We start from the raw sequence: 20,811 nt of genomic DNA, 5'->3' as shown, positions 1-20,811 counted from the left end.
AGTTACTGTTATTGAGCAACTTGTTTTGGTTGGAGAGCCTAAAACTGCAGCTGCCGTGTTATTGTGAAAACCACATCCTCCAGCTGATCCTACTTTTAAATCCATTTTAAATGAAACTTGCTCATCAAACRTGGCTCCACTGTGCAACAGGTCCACAGTTTGTAAAAACTGACAGGTCACGAGAAAAATAATTCATCCTGGCTTTCTACAATGTGAAATTGTTCTAACTTTGCCGGGGAGTGTGGTGATGTTTGAACTTTTGCCTGTAGGTTATAACAAAGGTTTAACTTCACTGTGTTTCAGTGCTCCAGCAACGCTAGTCTTAGCGTTATATTTATAAGTCCTGAGAGAAACACTGATGCTGATAAAAATTGCTGCTTCACAACCACGTTTCCGTTCTTTTATTTCCCTCTGACTTRAAGGAAGTTCAGTCAACGAGGGTCGCTGTGAGTCAGTGGGCTGGAACCTGAAACCTTGTCTTTTGCAGATTCACTGCCTCTCCAGCATCAAAGCGACCTGTTCAGCAGTTTGCCATGTGTCTCCTGCCAAAACAATACTCTGCCGCACTGTGTCTTTATCTTCTTCCTTTTCTGGTTCACGAGCCATTAAAAGCCACACTGGCACTCTTTAAAAACGCACGGTGAACTTCTCGAAACAATTTAGTCTTATAAATCTGCCAGGCACTGAAGTTGTGGTGAGGGCGACAAGTTGACAGTAAATGAGTATCGATCTTTCGTCTCATGCCATGCAGCTGCTTTCTGACCGACTGGGTTTATTCCTACAGAGTTGTCAGAGGGACGCCTGTTTAATGGGAAGTTATCAATTCAGTGTGGAGTCTGAGTACCTTCAGTTCGGTGTGCTTACATGATGGACTGGTTTCTGGACTTTATTTGTGATGTGGGAGAAAGCAAAAAATATATTTTAAAGAAAAAAAATTAAAGAAATAAAAGGCAGAGTTAGAGAAGACAAGCCAGGAGCAGAAAACGTTTAGGAAAAAAATCAGGGTTTGAGTTGTTTAGGGTCTCACATTAATAGGATTTGCACAGCCTGTGTATTTATAATGCTGCTGGTATGGGATTGGTGCGTTTCTCAAACGTGGTTAAATGCTTCTCTGCTATGGTCTTTGAAAAAAAAAAAAGATTCAAAGATAGAGAATAGTGCGACTCGGAGTGTAATTCCATCAGTTAATGACATTTGCTTGTAAATGATTAAATATTTTTTAAACATGGCAGTCAGGCACTACGAGTTGCCTCGGTTTCAGTCTCGWGGGGAACGAGCAGCTGGTTTGTGGAGAGTGGAACGGTGGGAATTTGTGTGGGCAGAAAGCAGGTTAATAAGATAGAAAAGCTGGTGAGTTGTGAAGTAAACACTAAGGCGAKGGGTGATGGGTATGAGACAAAACACACAGGATTTGTCAGACATTTGAAAAGGTCACAGTTACACCAGAATGAGGAAGGAAATAAACAAAACATGCAGATTAGCTGAACTGTGCTTTTCTGTGTGTGAGCTGTCCAGAGTCGGCTTTTTACCTCAACATTTATCCATGCAACTGGAAGAAACCACATTTATGCATTTCACATTTTCTCTCTCCCATATATATATTTAAATTAGTCTTAAGCACCGCTGTCAGGTCACCAATTACCTTTGCTTGCCAAGTGCATTGGTAGCACTATTCTAATACCATTTACTGTCGAAGCMTGTTAGAGCTCCCTGCAGTGCCTGTAATGTAAAGCTCTACACCTATAAAGCCTGTCAGTCAGACCAGYATTATTAGTCTTTACTACAGAGATATTAGCAGATGTACAGAAAGGATGGGAGTAGTTCTGTTCCCTACTAAAATAAGTTCTTGTGAGTGTCAGACTTTAATTAAAAAGCTGCTTCTGGTCAGTGAGCCAGTCATGTCAAACCCTGATGTAACAAGAGTTTCTGATGTGAGAAGCTGCTCAACTGTAAAGTGGGGGAAGTTTTCAGTGAAATCCATGCAAAAATATTAAATAATGAAATAAGGGAAAAAAAATGTGCCTATGAAGAAAAGCTCCTGAGATGGATGAGAGTGCTCTGAACAACCTGCATTATTAATGAGAATCATAGAATAGATTAGAATCAGAGTCAGACGACTTTATTAGTCTCAATTCATTCATTAACAGAGTTAATTACCCCAGTGGGAACAACATCTGGGTCGGATGCCTGTGGTGGTTTTCAGGCGTGACTAACTGAGGGGGGAGGTCCAGAGTTTGATCTGAGACTTTCAACAGATTCTCAAAAAGCTTCAGATTCAACTGGGCTGAACTCCCAATGTTGTGGGGACAATAAATAAATAAATAAATAAATAAATAAATAAATAAATAAATAAATAAATAAATAAATCCTGTGGGCCCCATTTAGTTTGTTGCTCTGGTGAACGTGGATGTGAACTAGTGATGGATCGATGGGTGGATGGAGTGAATTCAGTGAATTAAATAGAAGCTCGCTCTATCCATTCCTCTGCTCTTAGTTGTGGCCAAGCACAATTCTAAAGTACTACAACCTTTTTTTTTTCAGCTTGTTGCTTTGCTTTTATGACCCGTTTGAATCGTTCTGACCTCTAGCATAGGCTCCGTTCTGCCTGAAGCAGGTTGTTGCTTTGTGAAAGCTTTCTTTTTCATTTATTTATTTATTTTTTTTAAAAGCAAAGTGTGCTGCAGCCGTTAAACATTGTGAAGCGTTTAACAGCTCAAAGATGACAACTATTTTCTCATAGTATGTTGAACACCTGAACAGAGAAAACAGGCTAAAGCTTGGCTTTATTTGAATTCAAACTCTTCTTCAAACAAATTTTGTCCAAGGTGGGTTCATAAATCTGCTGGTATGTGGTCACATACTGTAACATAATACAGGGGTGTCAAACTCATAACAGAGGGCCACATGAGCGTAATGGTGGTCCTCAAAGTTGTGATTAACTTTKTTGCATTTTTAACTGAACTAAACATAAAACAAAAAGAAAAAAAATGTATAGGTCTTCTGGACGGGTTCTTCTCTAAGAACTCTGAAACTCTCAGACTGAAGAAGTCTCTTGGAGGAGAGACGAAACGTTTCATTAGAGAAGAACCCGTCCAGAAGACCTATACAATATTTTTTCTTCTTGATTTTTTACCTGGATTACTGAGATGCATCAGGACATTTTAAACATAAAACTTAACTGAGCTCTACATGGTATTTCTTGCATAGAAACAGTGTTTTAACAGGTCATTTTATAAACACTAAAAGGTACTTTGGGGACATTGAATTAAATGGGAAATAATTAAACTACTATTAAAAGTAAAAGTAAAAGAGTTTTACTCACTGTTGAGTTGTGATGAGTAGCTGCTGTCTTGAATTCTCAACTCTCCTACTTTCTGTCAGGGAATTCCAATTGTTCCAGTTAAAGTTTTTTGACTTGAAAGTGGGAAATTCCCACTTCCCAGTACAGCTGGGCTGTACCAATAGCAGCCGCCGAAAATGCAGCTAAATGTAGATTTTACACTGTGAATTTCACCAGCTGTCGTATGCTTTTCAATCCTGTGCACTTCCAGCCAGTGGTGGGATGCCATCATTTTGTGGGTAAAATARTCAACATGTATTTTGGGAGATGTAGTTTATGATCAATGCTGACCTATTTTTAAAACATTAATACAGGGCTATTCATTTCAATTGCTCGGTGGTGGGGGGGGGGTCAGTTACTCAAAGCCAACAGCTCAGGGGCAGGACAGGTAATATTATTTTTTCGCCTAAATGTGTTTATTTTGTTGCACTGAATAATAAATTTAAAGTTCACAACTGATTTGAATATTATTTGTATGTTAAATTAAGAAGGAAAAATGGGGTGTGGTGGCAGACCTGCAGGTCTCGAGTTTGACACGTGACATATGTGGGTTACATGTAACTCACTCATACCAAATATTCATTGATTTTGAATCTGTTTTTATGTCAATCAGTGCTCCAACCAGCAGAAACAAAACCCATTTATATCAGTGTCCTTAAAATATTGGCCAAATAGCAATAAAATAATTAAAATTGAGTTCCTAATTACCTCTTTTTTTATTTTATTTTAAAACCAACTCATATCATGTCTCATTATCACCTAATGATGCTCAAGGCCAGCTCCATCAGAGTGCCCCCCCGTCTCTGGGGGCACGCCGTAATTGACTGAAGGATTTAGATCTTTTCATTTGTAATGCTAATGGTAGTGCTGCTGTCTTYCTTACCTTCAGTGCTCCTGCTGGGCATCTTCCTCTACACTCGCTGGAGGTCCTACAAAGGGCTGAAGGAGGGCGTGTACCACGTGTCTGCACATCACGACGGGTGGGAGGACATCCGAGAGAACGTGCTCAACTATGACGAGGAGGGGGGTGGAGAGGAGGACCAGGTATACACACACACACACACACACACACACACACACATTCATGTTACACTGTTAAAGCAAGTTAGAAAAACACTCCAAGGATGCAAGGCCTGCTTCTCCGTGTTTGACTCACCTTTGAAATCACACATGAGTGCGGCACTCTTGCCTGCACGGAGACGAAATGCTTCTAACTACGTGATTATAATTTTAGAGATGGTGGTTACATTGAATTTGTAGAAGCTTGGCGTTGGACACATRGAAGCAGCTTTGCAGTGGATTAAGTCAATTCAATTTGGAATAAAATTCTGCGGTGTGTGAGGTAGTGTTTTAATTAGGCCCACGCAAAATCCTTATCTCCCCTCTCCACCAGCCAGTGTAACCCACATGCACTCAGCAGTGCTTAAGAGCTTGCATAATATCAAAGCTTTGATCGAAGCAAAAATATGCTGCATTACTACACACACACACACGCGCACACACACACACACACACACACACACTAAAGCAGTCAGGGAAAGGTGTGAAGATGGACGTCACCAGTCAAACAGAAGCTTCCAGTTAGAGGCCTTGAGTTTCTCACTATTTTATTTTTTCGAGCCAGAAGTCACCGTGACTCACGACACCTTCAGTTTGTTTGCTGTCTRCAATTATTGTGAATTAATCACTTTGTAGTATCAAAATTCATACAAACTCTACAGCCATCAGAAGCTGTGAGCTGCATCACCTGGCATGTTGCAGCCTGTCACTAAYTCAACAAAGTTTTCTGTTTGCCAGTAGGATTTTTCTGACCTTATAAACGTGTCTAAAGGGTAAAAGACATTTTGGGCATCCCAGTTTTGATCCATCCTCAGCTTTAGAATATGAGAAATGACCATTAATACACTACCAGAGCAGTGCTTTCAACACGATTAGATATATGTCCTGATGCATCTTAGTAATCCAGGTAGAAAAAAAAGTAGGTCCTCTGGATGGGTTCTTCTTTAGTGAAATGTTTCGTCTCTCCTCCAAGAGACTTCTTCAGTCTGGTGAGTTTCAGGTGAACTCAGCCTTATAAGCACTTATAAGAGGGCCATCACCTAACAATAGGCTTGATTAGCTCTATTTTTCATAGAGGGTCATGTGCCCCATCATCTGACCCGTGTCGTGTTATGTGAATGTAGTGAATGCAAGCGGGGCTCTACGTCCTCTTGTTTTTGTCCTTCTTTCCTTCTTTGTGATGGTTATCATTGGGGCCCTGATTCACACCTTTTGCTCACAGGGGTTGAGTCATACTTGCAATAACAGCATTGTAGGTGGAGGACAACTGAACACGAAGGCCTCCACCTCTGTTTAATGGTGTTCGGAATTTTTTTTTTCAAAAAGATGGCTTCCTTTACTCCTCTCTCAAACCAACATTCCTCTCTATTAAGGATGAGAACATCTTTATCCCTGAAAGAGTGACCGCTGGCCTGTAGATGAGTGTAAACTGCAGAGTCCTGACCCAATGAAGTAGCTCGTCTGTGCTGGCTCATTCTTTTGAACAGTGGCTGTTTTGTTTCCCCAATGTATGACTGATCACAGTCCTCCTGACACTTAACAGCATATACTATATTACTCTGTTTTTACCGGGGAACTGGATCTTTGGGGTGAACTAATCTTTGTCATAACGTTTTGGGGTTTGAAAGCCACTGGGACGTCATGTTTAGGGGATGTCGAGCCCCGCTTGCACTCACTACATACACATAACATGACACGGGTCAGAGGATGGGGCACATGACCCTCTATGAAAAATCGAGCTAATCAAGACTATTGTTAGGCAATGGCCCTATTTTGCATTTGACTAACCTGTTTGTCCACCATGTTGAAGCAGTGCTCATAAGGCTGAGTTCAGCTGAAACTCATCAGACTGAGGAAGCCTCTTGGAGGAGAGATGAAACGTTTCATTAGAGAAGACCCCATCCAGAGGACCTACTTATCTTTTCTTTTTGAAAAAYTGACATACTGTAAATTAGATTTTTGCAACAAACCAATAACCACCAACTTTCAAAATAAAATAAAAAAAAAACACTTTTCTTATTTTTACACATTTTCCGTTTTGTACTAATAAATGGTGCATGGTTGCAGATGACACCAAAATGGTCATCAGCAATTATTTTTGCTGATTTTGAGAAAAAACTGACCAATATTGTGTTCAAGCCAAAACTACTCTCTGACACTTATCAAACGTGGTGAAAAAGAAAGTCAGATGGCGCACAGCTTTAGTGTGGTTCAAACTGCAGCAGAGACAAGCGTCCACACAGCCGGTGTTGCTGCAGCRTGCAGGCTGGACCTCACACTATCTGCTCTGCAAAGTGCTCAAAATTTGCAGCAACACACTGAAGTTTAGTACTTTTAAGTGGATCTSTTCCAAAATAAATTTAATAAGAGCAGCAAACATCAGGGTATTTAGCATTAAAAATTGTTACAGACGTTGTAACATTTGTTTTGGTGAAAAGCTTGTCTATAAATAAATAATGTTAAAGCTATGGGGATGTTTTTGTACTGTCTATACTTTATGAAACACTTTTAATAATAATGTTTCATAATGATAATACCACTGAGCTCAGGTTTGCTGTAGGAAAGAACAAGGGGGCGTTAAGTTAGACAGCAGGACAATCACAGGTTTCTGCATCTTTTGTATTTAAAAAAGTTATTTTTCACAAAAAACAAACTATTTTATAGTTCTATGCAGAAAAATGACAAATTTTCAACAACAAGTTATTTTAAACCTTTCCGTTTATTGTAAAAACAAGAAACTAAGTAGCTCAGTTAGAGATAAAAAAGCACTAAATTGCAGCCAAAAGTCTCGGCGAGGCAACTAAAAAGAGAACAGATTGATGGTGATCTATGACTCGCGGCACGTCTAGTGAATGTTTTAAATGTTTCGGTGGGCTCAGAAAACAAGCTCAGTGTGTGTCAGTAAGTTATTGAAACAGCAGGAAACAGGTGAACGGTCAGGTCAACAGTAAAACTTCTGACTGCATCATCGTCGAAACATAGGTCATATTTAGCTGATTCCGGTTCTTAAATGGCGGGAACCTGTATAGACAGTGCAGTTATAACATGTTTATTAATGTCTAGTTACATTTCGGTTTGGCATTTATTCAGGCACATTCTCACATTTTGAATTCAATCCTTGCTGGTGCAGAAATGTGGGCGTAGAGAGACTGGCCTTCTCAGCCTTTTTATTTATTTATTTATTTATTTATTTATTTTTTGTGCAGAAAGTTTGAAATTATGCAGAATCCTATAGTCCTACAGTCCAATTTTAGCTGCTTCATGAGGCGTCTGAACTGGCTCTGCTTTTCAGACCTTGTTTCTGTGTTCATGCATTACTCAATCTGTGTTAATGTTAAAGAAAATGTCCACAAGCTTCTGTCCTTCCTCCTCTGTCACCTGCAGTCTAACAGTCCTGGGGGCTTGTACAGGGTTCAAGCTGCTGAATTCTCTGTCTCCTCATTTGACATATCTGGGAATAATAAAAAGGAACACTTGTCACCTAATCAGCTTTCTGAAGCCACCCACTCCTCCTCCACACGTGCATCGTTTTATCCTCCTCCTCTCCCTCCCACAGACTTATTTTTTTCCCATCTCTGTGGTTACAGTTCTGCTGGAATCACATTAGGACTGAAGTGACTTCCAGTTTGCTGTACGTCAGAGCAGCAGCAGCTGCTAACCTTGGTTCACCAGCCTGTAGTGGATAGACAGCAAGAAGTCTCGTCTTCGTTTTGAATCACCTCACTCATATTTTCGTCCTCAGGGTCACAATCGCTCTCACAGAGTGACTAAAGCCACRTCCGCTCAGAGACAGTAAATGGAGATGGATTGGAAACTTAAACAGGCGGAACGTTCACAGTAAATGTAATGAGGAAAGCTGATTGTTTCTCTGCTCTCCTTTCATTTCTCTGCCTTCTTGCTGTCACATTTCATATTTTTCTGCTTCATCTCTCTTCCCCGAACATTCAGTCGATCACCGGCCTGTTTTTTTCCCCCTCTCTCTCTCTCTCTCTTTCTCTCTCTCTCTCTCTCTCTCTCTCTCATCTCCTTTCGTACAATTTGTGTTCTGACTGCATCTCATCCTGTTTGTGTTTCCAGAACGCCTACGACATGGCAGAGCTACAGAAGTCGCTTCAGCCGAGCCCGGCCCAGTCGGTCCAGTACTGCCGCTCCCGAGCCCTGCACCACCCGCCTCCTTCCCACCACCACCACCACCTCCTCCACCAGGCGCCCCCGGCCCCGCCCTCCGCTCAGACCCTGGACCCCCTCAGTCGCACGTCCAGCTCCACGACCCTGCCCCCCTCCGCCGCCTCCACTTCCTCCACCACCACCACCACCACCACCACCAGCCTCCGAAGGGACGTGCCGCCCGCCAGGCCCCCGGCCCAGGGCCAGGCGCGCCCCCCGCAGCTGTCGCGGCGCTCGCTGTCCTTCTCCAGCCAGGACCTGGCTCGTTACCTGTGCGAGATCATCCGCGACGCCGACCAGCACCCGGACTCCGGGCCCTTTGACTCCCTGCAGGTGTTCTCCACCGAGGGAGGGGGCTCGCCCGCCGGCTCGCTCAGCTCCTTCAGCTCAGCAGGACTGGACGGGGGGAGCTCGGGGGACGGGGGAGTCGAGGCGCGCCGGGAGGAGACGCTCGGCGAGTGGGGGCCCCGCTTCGAGAAGCTGCGGGCACTGTACGAGCGAGCCGAGGCCAGCGACCTCTGAGCGTCGACAGGAGCCYGAGAACGTGCCGCCTGCAAACATGAATTACCAGATGCTCAGTGACGAACGAGGCGAGAAAACGGCGAGAGACTGACTGACAGAGGCTCGCTGCTGCCAGTCTAACAGACAAACGGACGGATCTGCAGGAAAGCAGGTCCAGGAAGACGGAGCTGATGTTATCTACATCATTATCTACGTCAGCCTCCGCCTCACAACAATGAAGCTGACCCTCGCGGTCAGAAACACCAGAACTGCTCATTGACACGTGAAAATGAGTTGTTTTGTTTTAAACCTGGGCAAATGAGTGCCAGTCAAAAATGTATTTTTTAAATCACCTTGCTGCTGAATGAAACTTTTGTAAATAAGGGACACGTATTCCACGCTGTGCTGTCACATGATCGGAGACTGGGACCGTGTAACAGAGTTTACTTTAGTGGACATGTTGTATTCTTGCTGCTTGGCTGTACACAGCTTCTGTCAATGTTTGTATGAGAGAAACAAACAAACAAAAAAGCTTTGACTATCGCTGGGTGCCAGGGTGAATTTTCTTCCTTTTTTTTTTTTTTCGTCTTCTGCTGGTTGAGTAATTCTGTGTTGGTGGACTGTTTCAAGTTCCAAAGCTCTGCGGGTTGTAAGACATCAAGCATTCTCTACTTAGTACTGCGCTCGCGTCTTCATTTGATTTCCTATTCTCATTCGCGTTCCGCCGCCGATCGTTCCTGCTCACCCAAGGGGGGACCGCGGGGGCCGCACACACACAAAAAAAAAAAAATTCAAACAGATCCGTGACAAAGAAGTGCAAGTGGACGTGTGGACTGCGGGAGGGAGGAAATGCTTGCTCTGTTGCTCTGTTTGGCGTGCGCGCCTCCTCGGGCATACCAAACGTGGCGGCGGCAGAGAGGTTGTTTTAACAGACGATTGCTCGGCGGAATACAAACTACGTCAAGCAGCTTTCCAAGGTGACTACTCAATAAATACAAATAAATGCAGCAGGGGATCGGAGGAGGTTCTCCCAGATTCTACATGCTCTACATCCCTGTGCCATGCGCCGTTCACACACTCACTGAACTTCTAATCGTGTGTTGAAACCATACTGTGGCTCGTCGGCACTCTTGGCAGTTCCCACCACCTTCTTCATATCACAAGGGCTGTTGGTTCTCCCACCACCACCCCCCTCCCCTCTGCAACTCTTCACAATCCTTCCTGCAGGTTTTGACCTGCTGAGAACAATTTATCTGAAAGGAGCAGAAAAAAAGGAAGCAGAGCACAAGAAGGATCAACTCCTCTCACCTTTGATAAGGCTGATGATTACATGGAGGGTTGAATCAGAGAGCAAATCATGAAGGGAGGGCAAGACAGTTCTTGGCTCCGTGGTGGCGGGAAGGAAAGGTTCACTGAAAGCAGCGGCTTGTTTTACCAGCTTTCACTGTTCCTCATTCTTACTTCGACTCTTCGTTAGTGATGTGCAGATTGATACTGAAATATCGATACTACCGATACCAGAACTTTATGCTCTAGAATTGAAACTAAAATCAAAATATCGATACTTTGATACTTCAGTTACTTCACATAATGTATATCATTAACAGGAAAATAATAGAAACTAACTAAACTATTCAAAACTTGTCTAAATCATGTGGATGGAGGGAACTACTTTTTCTTCCACTTGGCTCATCATGCATCAGGACAGTGGCACGTGCTCAGTCAGTCATTCAGTCTTGATGTATGGCAGGTCATTTTAACATAAAATCTACTTTGACTGTCTGTAATTATATTTTAGATGAGGGCCCCCCAAACAGCATTAGCTCTGGTCAGGGACCTTCTTGCAAACCCACAAACAATGCTACAAAATATGCAAAGAAAATACTTTTAGAATTTTTTTTTTCACTTTTATTCACTAGTCAAAAAGTATTGTATTTCTTTAGAATAAGAAATTTAAATTGTGCTAAACAAATATAGGGTTACGTTTAGAAAGATTTTTAAATTAATAAATAAATTACTACGTCATGTATTATTTATAAAGCGGTTATTTGAAAAACGCTACTTTTAAAGATTTACCAGACACGTTGTGTTATCACAAAGTATCAGTATCCGATCAGTATTGTCTATCCTAGCCAGATTTTACTTGGTATCAGTTTCAGAAAGGAAATTRACAGTCGAACGTCGCTACTCTTCGTCTCAGCCGAGCCGTGCCCGTCAACAAGTGGGAGGTCAGAGGTCAGGAGCGTGTGAACACCGCCGGGTCGCTAATCCTAACGGGAGCTGATGGCTGGCCGTCATCTGGACAAACCAAAGCACCGAGTGGACTTTCATAACAGTTGGCAGAGGGATCAAATCCCAGATTACAGCTTTCCAGAAACCTGCTATTTTCAGCCGAAGCAACAATGGCCCCCGTCACACTCATAAAAGACTTGGCGAACAGTCGAGGAGGCCTGTAAAYGGATGCCTGAAAGGGCTTCTTATTTTTCCATTAGACCGCGGGGATTTGGGGGGAGATGCTGGGCTTTTATTTCTCTTTGCAGCGGGGCAGAGCCTGAGCCACAGAGGTTAAACATGAAGACGCCTCATTCTTCACTTCTCCCACAGCTGCTGGGTTACTGACCCCAACATTCATTTGTACCATAAAACCCATTCCTAGATGTTGTGTTCTGGGTGCAGACTTGTTGTGAACAAAGTTAATGTTTTTACCTCATTTGTAAATACAGAGAGAATAAATACACATACTGCTTTTTGACTAGAAAAGCTTGAAATGTGCAGCATAAGAGGAAAAAAAAAGAAGAAGAATCTAACGGAACATATTTTCTATCATGACGGTGATGAGCTTTTGACAGTTATATAAGTGTTTTGTATTTGCTTTGATCTCTTTTCTCAATAAATCCATTTATTTGCACCGGAGTGTGAGGTGAATCATGGTGGCAGCTGGAGAACTTTAGTCTTCCTGTGCGCAAAATCCAGGACTCGGGGTTTTCAGCCTTTGTCGACACTTCAAATATAAACTTAAAACTTCACTTCAAAACGCCTCTACCTCTATTTTCCAGGTTGTCATGGGAACAAGCAAGCGAGGGCATTTGGCTGCAGCATCACTGAGTTTTGATCAGATGCTGAGGGTTAAAAAGGTGGCGTTCAGGGGTCCTGGCCGAGCTTCTGTGTGTGACAGAATGGACGGTGGACACGCGACGGCTCACTGTGACCTCAAAACTGGCAGCAGGATGGGGACTGTCAAAAACACGGACAAGAAAATAGCACTGCTGGGGGTGGGGGATAATTTTATTTAACACTGTTTCTTATTCTATCTAAACATAATTGACATTTTGATCCATTGACGATGWGCTTGGCATGAGAACTCAATGTAAACATGTCCATGTAAACTTGTAGATGACTAGAGATCAAAGGCACCAAAATGCAACATCTCTTTGTTGGGATTTAACAGAACACATGCTCATGTGGGAAATGATCATATTTACAGTCACGACCCGCAGTCATCACTATAGGGACACCCCAATTAGGATTTTTTTTAATAACATTGATCTGAGTCATTCCAGAATGAGTATCAGTCAGTTTGCTTCCTCCACAGCTCATTGTTGAACCCTTCAAACTGCTGGTACCTTAACATTTCCCCAATCAGTCCTACTGGGTTAGCTGCCACGTGAAAGAAAACCTTCAATCACCACATGCTTGATGAAGCTTAGTTCGCTCTGCATTTAAAAAAAAAACATTATTTTTTTATTTCATCGTAGTGATAAATTAAATTAAAGTAGACATATCATGCTTTTAAATCCTTTTTCACATTTAAACCATTCAGTTGGGGTCTATATATAAATATAAAGTGGAACTGCAATGCTTTGGTCTGAATTCCACCTTGAGGTCACTGTACAAACTCCTCTTTCCCCACTTTTCGGAGTTGTGACTCAGATCAATTCGTTTTGAGGCTGTCTTTAAATCCAAACCCCCCGTCCCCTCCAGCTTCCAGCGCAGGCTGTTGTAGCTCGATGGAGGGGTTTACAACTATGTAGCGGCACAAAAACTGTATTTACAAAKGAATTAAAATATGTCAACAATGACGACTGGTCCAGTCTGACCCAGAGCGAGAGGAAAATGAAGATCACAAAATTATACACTGCAAAAACTGTCCACCTAACCAAGTTTTAAAATCTTATATCCAGCCAAAAAGTCTTTTTTGATCTTGTTTTGAGACTGATTTACTAAACAAGAACTAACTGTGCAAGAATAATAATCTTGTTTTCAGAATGTATAAGATTATTTGTCTCGTTAGCCTGAAAATTTGACTCAAACTAAGTCAAAAATTTCTACCAATGGAGTAAGAAAATTGTACTTGATAAGATTCTTGAAGTAGGAAAAAACTGAGTCAAATCAAGTATTTCAAAAATCTTACCAAGTAAAATTTTCTTTCTTCATTGGTAGACATTTTTGACTTATTTTGAGTCAAATTTTCAGACTAACAAGACAAATAATCTTACACATTCTGAAAACAAGGTTATTGTTCTTACACAATCAGTTCTTGTTTAGTAAATCAGTCTCAAAACAAGACCAAAAAGACTTTTTTTTGGCTGGATATAAGATTATAAAACTTGGTTAGATAGACATTTTTTGCAGTGTAGTTGGAAAATCCAGACCTTGTTTTGCAGTTCTGCTGCGAATGATGTAACATAATAGTACAGAAAACTGAACAAGCTGAAAAATATGACCCAAAAAGAGTAAAGATATCTACACTGCACCAGAACAGACTAAATTCAACTCCTAGAGACACCAATTACACAACGAAAYGCATTTAACAGCTAAAAAAGTGGATTTTACATGATATGTCCCCTTTAAGATTTACATAAAGTGACATTTTCTTCCGTGCATTTCGACAGCAACAACCAAGTTCTGACTCATTGCTTCTTATCGGGCAGTGAAAGGAGAAGAATATTTGAACTGTAGACTCTGGAAGTCTTTTTTTTGGCACAGTGGTCATGTTAGGTCATATGCAAGCATTACAGAGGATATTAAAACACTGCAGATCAGCTTTTAAAAAAGCAACTTAATACCAACTAGTCATTTAAATAAGTACTAATCAGATGATTCCTAATCATTTGTTATCCTAGTTTACTCCTCCCCCTTCCACATGTTGACCAATGAGATGCACAAAGAAAAAATATTTCTGTGGTACAAATATAACATATACACACTTTGCACACTAAGTATAAAGGTGACCGGTCATATTTTCTGTCCACAGAATCAGGGAAGAATGATATATTACTAACAAAATTAATTAATAAAGCTTGTGTTAGAAAATAAAACATCTACAAATGAGATCAAAGAAACATCCAGGCCATTTTAAAATGTGATTCTGTAGTAAAGGTACAAAGAAATGATTAGTAACTTACAAAATGTACATTAATCTGCAAACAGCTTCAGCTTATAGAAATAACAGCTGAGTTAGCACTAACATGCTAACGGCTAGTTCCGATGGAACCATGACCAAAGCGTAATGCGGATATTTTATAACAATTTAAATGTACAAATATTCATGAGGGTTCAATAAAAACACTATGAATTCAAAAAGTTCTTAAATTAAATTAAGAAAAAGTTCTTAGTGGTTTATGCAAACATGTAAATCCTTGCACAGCCACTGAGCTTGAATTACACAAACATTTCTGCAAACATATTAGAAGCTGAAGGAATTTATTAGTCAATTAGAAACTGATTTTAGAAGCGCCACATCATTTTCTTAATTTTCCTTTTTAAGGCTTGACTTTTATAATCTATTGTTTTGTCTTAGTTAAAATAGGTTTAGATACATGCCTGAAACATGACAACACATAATAAAAACCGTTTATAAAAACATCAGGGAAGCATTGCTGTTCAGAGTGTCTGTGATTCAGCCGTAAGCCTGTGGGCGTACCAGGCACTGAAGATCCCTGTATATATAGACCGGAACTTCCGCTTTCAGACAGCACTGCTGTGCTTGCTTCAGCCGTAAGCAATAAAGCTTCGCTCAGAACCAGATCTGGGGCTGTATGGTCCATTCTCTTCACAATTTTAATCAGATTCAACATTTATGTGATCTCGTCACGGTTTCAGTTAACGAACACTAAATTTTCCTACAAAGCACTACAGCAAGCTGCTGCTGCAGTCAGCATTTTGCAATAAACTATAGAATTCCATATATATGACCATGTCTGGAGAAAGTGATGTAAAGGTTTATAAAACATCAGCATYACTGAAATGTTTGAGTTGTTTTTAAGATGACAACAATCAAATTTGGTCTTAGCTGCTTTAAGACTAGCCATTAGCTCATCAGCTCTGTCAGATGTAAATTAGGTTTCTATAAAGTGAGGTTGTTCAAAGAGCTATCTACAACTGGTAAACTATAATTAGTTGAAATTTTTAACTCAATACTCCACTTCAAAATGACCAGAAGACCCCTTCAAACAAAGTCATCCACAGCCCCAAGACAAGCCATAAAACCACAAATAAGCTTACATTTATATCAGTTTCTATCCAATGAGGTTTCTGATCCAGACGTTTAAAGTCATTGTTGAGCAGGGAAACCAAGAGAAAACCTGGGATTTCTTAAATTTAATAAAGAATCTGAATTGAATTTTAGCCACTTGTGCTTATGAAAAAGACAAATAACATTTGCAGTTGCGTGTCTGTGTGTATGCAGTAAACGGTGGTCTTCATCTGTTCTTCATTAAAGACGACCACAGGCAGACGGCCTCTGAGTGAACCACTAATCCCAATATGTATGGAAATTACCAGCGCTGAAAATATATCACATTAGTACACTCCCATTAAGCGAACATAATGGAATCACTTTTCTCTCAAATAAAGTGATCCGGCATCTCCTTAATTAAACATCCAATTTGTAGGCAGGGCATGGGGAAGAACCGGCGCTGATCCGATTGGTATGCATTACAACTCGGCCACAGAGTTAACGAACAACACATTTTCAAAAGCCCTGCAACGACCGAGCAGGAGTGTGTGAATTATCCAAGACAGAGGTGCTTATTATGCACAGATGCACGGACGCTACAGGATTCAGGAACGTGTATCTTTCTCACAGAGCAGAACCGAGTCTGACTGCCATCAGCGCCTCGACCCGTTCAATCCCCTCCTTCAGCTGGAAAGAAGAAAAGAGTTTCAGATCGTGAGTCCGTGTTCTGATGTGCTCTCATTTCGTGAGTCTACTTTGCTCCCCGTCTCCTCCTCATCCTCGCCTTTCCAAACCTTAAAGCCTCAGTTTGATATGAGTGTGTTGCCCGACTCCCCCCCCCTCCCAACACACACACACACTTCCCTCTTCTCTCCCTTCCCTGAATTATTTTGGATTGCAGCGTGGAATCAGTGCAGTTGTCAGCCTTTTGCAATTTCCTCGCCACTTCCATTATCCCTGCGTGTTTGTACGCGGGAGCGAGAAGAGTGAAAAGGTTGAGACCGCCGCTGATGAGAGCCACGAAGCGGACAGAAAGAAAAACATGACAGCAATCACGACAACAAATGTCACAAGTATCACCAGGAACCAGCTCTGACCTCCGTTTTACAAGAACACATTTATTCCCCCCCACATACACACACTTTTTCTTTGTACGGAGGAACTGATAACATTTAGTTTGGTGACCAACACGGACCGACACRTGAGACTACTCTGAATTTACTCCAAGGAGAGGAGCACTTCTGACAAGTCACACTGACGCTGACTTTTCGGAAAGCAGAAAACAAAAGCACAATGCAGATAAAGAGTAGAGACCATTTTAATGATCGCTCTACGAATTTTTTGCCACTATTCAAAACCCAGAACCTCAATATCCTACGTCCACAGATCATGCTACASAAGTAATGCATGCTGCACTCTCCACTCACATTTGATTTGTCTCCAACTCTGAAAGGAATCACATCTTACTGGTTGGACTGTGTTCCAAATGCAAGTAGCAAAAAGAAGCGTATTTGTTCATTAAGAAGATTAGACATCATTAGCGATACAAGTTAACACCATAGAATGTACTTTACAGATGGCAAACAAGCAGCTTGTCTGCTTAAGTAATTTAGACAATTGTGATTCTGACTGATTTCTTTAAACACAAACGGACTGAAACGCTAACAGTTAGTGGTGTGGCCAAGATTGGTTTTAAATTGTGTTGGTAAGACTATTTTTCAACTTTCTGGGTTAAAACTGTAACTTCAGGGGACATATTTTACAAAGCGTGAAGTCAAGCTTATATATTTCAAATAAAATGTAATKTGTCACTTATAGCACTTTCAGATTGAAAGCAGGATAGAGTGCAAAACTGGGAATGACAATATAATCAYGGTCCAGCTCCAAGTCAAAAACTTGTTCAGTCACCAAGCTAACAACCTTTAGCAACACAACTCTTTACAACAGACTGTATGTATGTTATGTTTTCAACCAATATATAGCAACATTTACTGCAATACAAACCAACAGAAATCAAACTAAAAATCCAGTTTCTGTAGAAATTACTGCAGCTATCCTCACTTTTCACGCTCGAGTCAGCCATATTTGATTTTGAGATTGCGACTGGTCAGACTTTCTGAATCCAAATTCTATCCCACGGGATCGTTGGAGTCGATTTCTCTGACTTCAAATGCTGAACCTCTGACTTCTGAGTATAAACGAAGAGAAGAGCTGCACTCAGTCTGTAAATACAAACGTTTCAATGAGCTGCTTGATGTTTTGCTGTCACTTCCGTGTGTGAACAGATACCCCCATAAACAAAACAATCCTCACTAAATCGCCAACAACTTAAACTAAACAGCCAGAAATGTCGACATTTTCTACGTTTAGTACGAAGGTTAGAAACTTGGTGCTGCAAGTCTTGTGTAACATTTTGAAGAACAGATCAAAACACCTGAGATGAGCAGTAAGTTTATCCTTTTAGCTGCCATCACACACACACACACACACACTTGTATTTATATCCTTATTAGGACCGTTCATTGACATAAATTTATTTCCAGTCACTTCACTATAGCCTTACTCTGACTCCTTACCATAAATCTCACCTTTTTATTTAGGTGTCCATCTTTTTACACAATTAACCAGTGTCTTTAGATTTAGTTTGTCACATCTATTGCACCTACATTTGCTTAGTCTAATTAATACATACTGGAGTTTTATTTTGATCTAAAAATTATATAACTGAAAAACAACTGGGTTGCGGAGATGTTTGGACTGTTCAGAAGTTTATCATGGTTATACTGTAAAACCTGGGTTGGCTTACATTTCTGTTTAACATCAGCAGCAAACATCTGGTTCAACTTTCCATAAACTAAAAAATTACAACCCAGCTGGCCCCACTTTTTCGACCTAAAGGTTCATAGAGCCACTTAAAAAATTGTACAACTACAACAACCACAGCTGGACAAAGTGCATAGAGGAGACTGAGAACTTCATCCCATCATCTCTGCTCTCCCTCTCCGCTCTGGTCTCTGCTGGATTTCTTCTCCGAGCTCTGATTCGGCTACTGTGGCACGCCAGGTTCTGATGAGCTCTTGGTACTTTTCTTGCGTTTCTTCTTGAGCCGGTACACATAGAAGGTTTTGTTCTGAAAAGTTCTGGTGAACAGTGCGGTGTACGCTGCAGCGTCCGTCTTGATGGCCTCACAAAAGCGAGGGTGGGGGGCGGGGACGAGGTCCGGGTCGTTCTCTCCAGGTCCATCCATGATCTGACGAGAGTGAAAACAAGCAAACCAGAGATTAACTATCTGATGTAAAGGATGTTTTAATTAAGGCGTCATCAACACAATTAAGTGGGACGGTGTGTCAACAGTTTCTCCCTTTGATCCCTCACTCTGCTTTGGACTCAAACTGCATCCATGCTGGACGGCCTTGAGAAGGACAGAGCCATACTGACTTTGAGTCTTAGTAAATATACTGATCTCAGATTATCGACTGCTGCATTGATAAAGCGTCTGCCACAGAAAACCTGACCTGTGCTTGGAGATACTGAGCTGAAGGACAACTTTTCTGTGAACTAATAAAGTAAAAAGCACCAGGAAACAGAATTCCAACACTACCCAATTTAATCTTTCATAATTTTCCAAACAGAAATATTTAGATTTGTTTTGCTATTTTACATAAAGAATGAATCTATTCTTTTGTAAATAACTGTTTACTTCCATTTAAGGCTGTGGGGAGCTGGTGCCTCACTGCAGCAGTTATTTTGCAAGAAGTGGGGATCATTTTAGGGTGCACCAATTGCAGTTTTCTGGCCGAGCTTTAAAAGCCTTATCTGCCGATTCAGGATATATATATATATATATATTATAACTGACACTGTCAGGTGTTATAAGGTCACAATACACCTTCAATGTTCCAAACTTATTTTATTGAAAAACAAACAATGCCCTTAAAACAATACAACAACAACAACAACATATTTTTAACTGGACAACAGGCCTCTCTCACAGCAGAGCTAAAGGTGACAGTGGCTGCTTTTCAGACCTTTGCGGAGGTAGATAAGATCAGCTTTTCATGTAAGTACCGGCCAATAGGGTTGGGCAATATTGGCAAAAATATTAATCACGATTAATTGTGGTATTTTGCTGATAACGATTAATTTGATGATTAATCTCCTGGAGTCCCTGGACACCCTTATTTCGTAGTCACATGACCAATTTAGTGGGAAAGATTTGCTACTGTATTTGTAAAAAAATGTTCCAAATTGTGTGAAAATTACAGATTCAGGCTATACATCATATTTTAAATTGTGTTGATAGATATATAAATAAATTACAGAACTTTATTTTTAATGTTCGTCATATTTGAAGCAGAGAGGAGCAACAAGCAGACTGACCGGAGTAATCTCCAGTCAGTCTGCCTGGTGGCATTAATCGTATTAATCGTCAAGTGCCAAAAAGTAATCGATTAATGTTTTTCTGACGATTAATTGCACACGATACGGTTATGCTCAACCCTACCGGCCAATCGCTGATCACCCAAAATTAAGGAAATCGTCCAGCCAATTTATTGTGCACCCCTAGTTTAGTTCATTCTGGGTCACCAGTCCATCCCAGGGTCTGTGTACTTTTTGATCGATTTCTTTTTCATTTAAAAGAAGTTTCTGAAAAACTAAAACCAGTTAATTTATTTTTATATTATACGCCAAAAATGGGAAAACGGTTTGTCTTTTAATTTTTTTAAAACAAATGTTCATCGCTGCTGTCAATGCTGTCCTGTGGAACCTGCTACAGCTGGGCTTCATGTGCTAAAATCACCAGAAGCTCCAGGACACAGTTTGAATAATCAGTGATAAACTATCAGCTGACACCTGTTAAAGAAATGTCAAACATCCCCTCATTAAAAACATACAAAGCTTTGACTCATTCATGCCTGTTTTAGAAATCCTATAATGTCCTGTGGTAGCTATTCAGGAGAGCAAAAGCGGACGGTTGAACCTAGAACCACCTTTTAGGTGCAGCTCCTCCTCTTGGCTGTGTCTCCAAGCCAAGCTACCTAATCACAGAGCACACCTTCCCCGTGACTCCTGCAGGCTAATGGCAGGAGCAATCAGCAAACAAATACCTGGTGAGACCGCATGTTCTTAAGAAATGGTTTGATTCATTTGTGGAAGTAACTCTCAGACGGAAAAAAAAATACACACAAACACTATATACAGTGGTTTGCAAAAGTATTCATACCCCTTGAACTTTTCCATATTTTGTCACATTACAACCACAAACATAAATATATTTCACTGGAAT

General features: G+C 41.0%; 2 protein-coding genes across 3 annotated transcripts in view; one reads left to right on the top strand and one right to left on the bottom strand.

Moving 5' to 3' along the window:
- si:ch211-186j3.6 (neural-cadherin) overlaps positions 1–9,843 on the top strand; it is a gene marked incomplete in the record, with an annotated part of 280,048 nt that extends 270,205 nt beyond the window's left edge. Inside the window, 2 exon segments of the mRNA XM_014015180.1 lie at positions 4,230–4,384; positions 8,477–9,843. Of these exon segments, the coding sequence (XP_013870634.1) occupies positions 4,230–4,384; positions 8,477–9,088 (767 nt within the window).
- Positions 9,844–16,666: 6,823 nt separating this feature from the next.
- Positions 16,667–20,811, bottom strand: part of dpy19l3 (dpy-19 like C-mannosyltransferase 3) — a 65,637-nt gene continuing 61,492 nt past the window's right edge. For both annotated transcript variants that reach the window (XM_014015178.1, XM_014015179.1), the window contains exon 19: positions 16,667–18,774. In XM_014015178.1, coding sequence (XP_013870632.1) covers positions 18,571–18,774 — 204 coding nt within the window. In that variant the 3' untranslated portion in view covers positions 16,667–18,570. The remainder of the gene's footprint in view (positions 18,775–20,811) is intronic.

Source organism: Austrofundulus limnaeus, unplaced genomic scaffold, assembly GCF_001266775.1.
Source record: "Austrofundulus limnaeus strain Quisiro unplaced genomic scaffold, Austrofundulus_limnaeus-1.0 Scaffold124, whole genome shotgun sequence".
Lineage (NCBI taxonomy): Eukaryota > Metazoa > Chordata > Actinopteri > Cyprinodontiformes > Rivulidae > Austrofundulus > Austrofundulus limnaeus.
The sequence above is the reverse complement of the archived record's forward strand: the minus strand, read 5'-3'. Positions and strand labels throughout refer to the sequence as shown.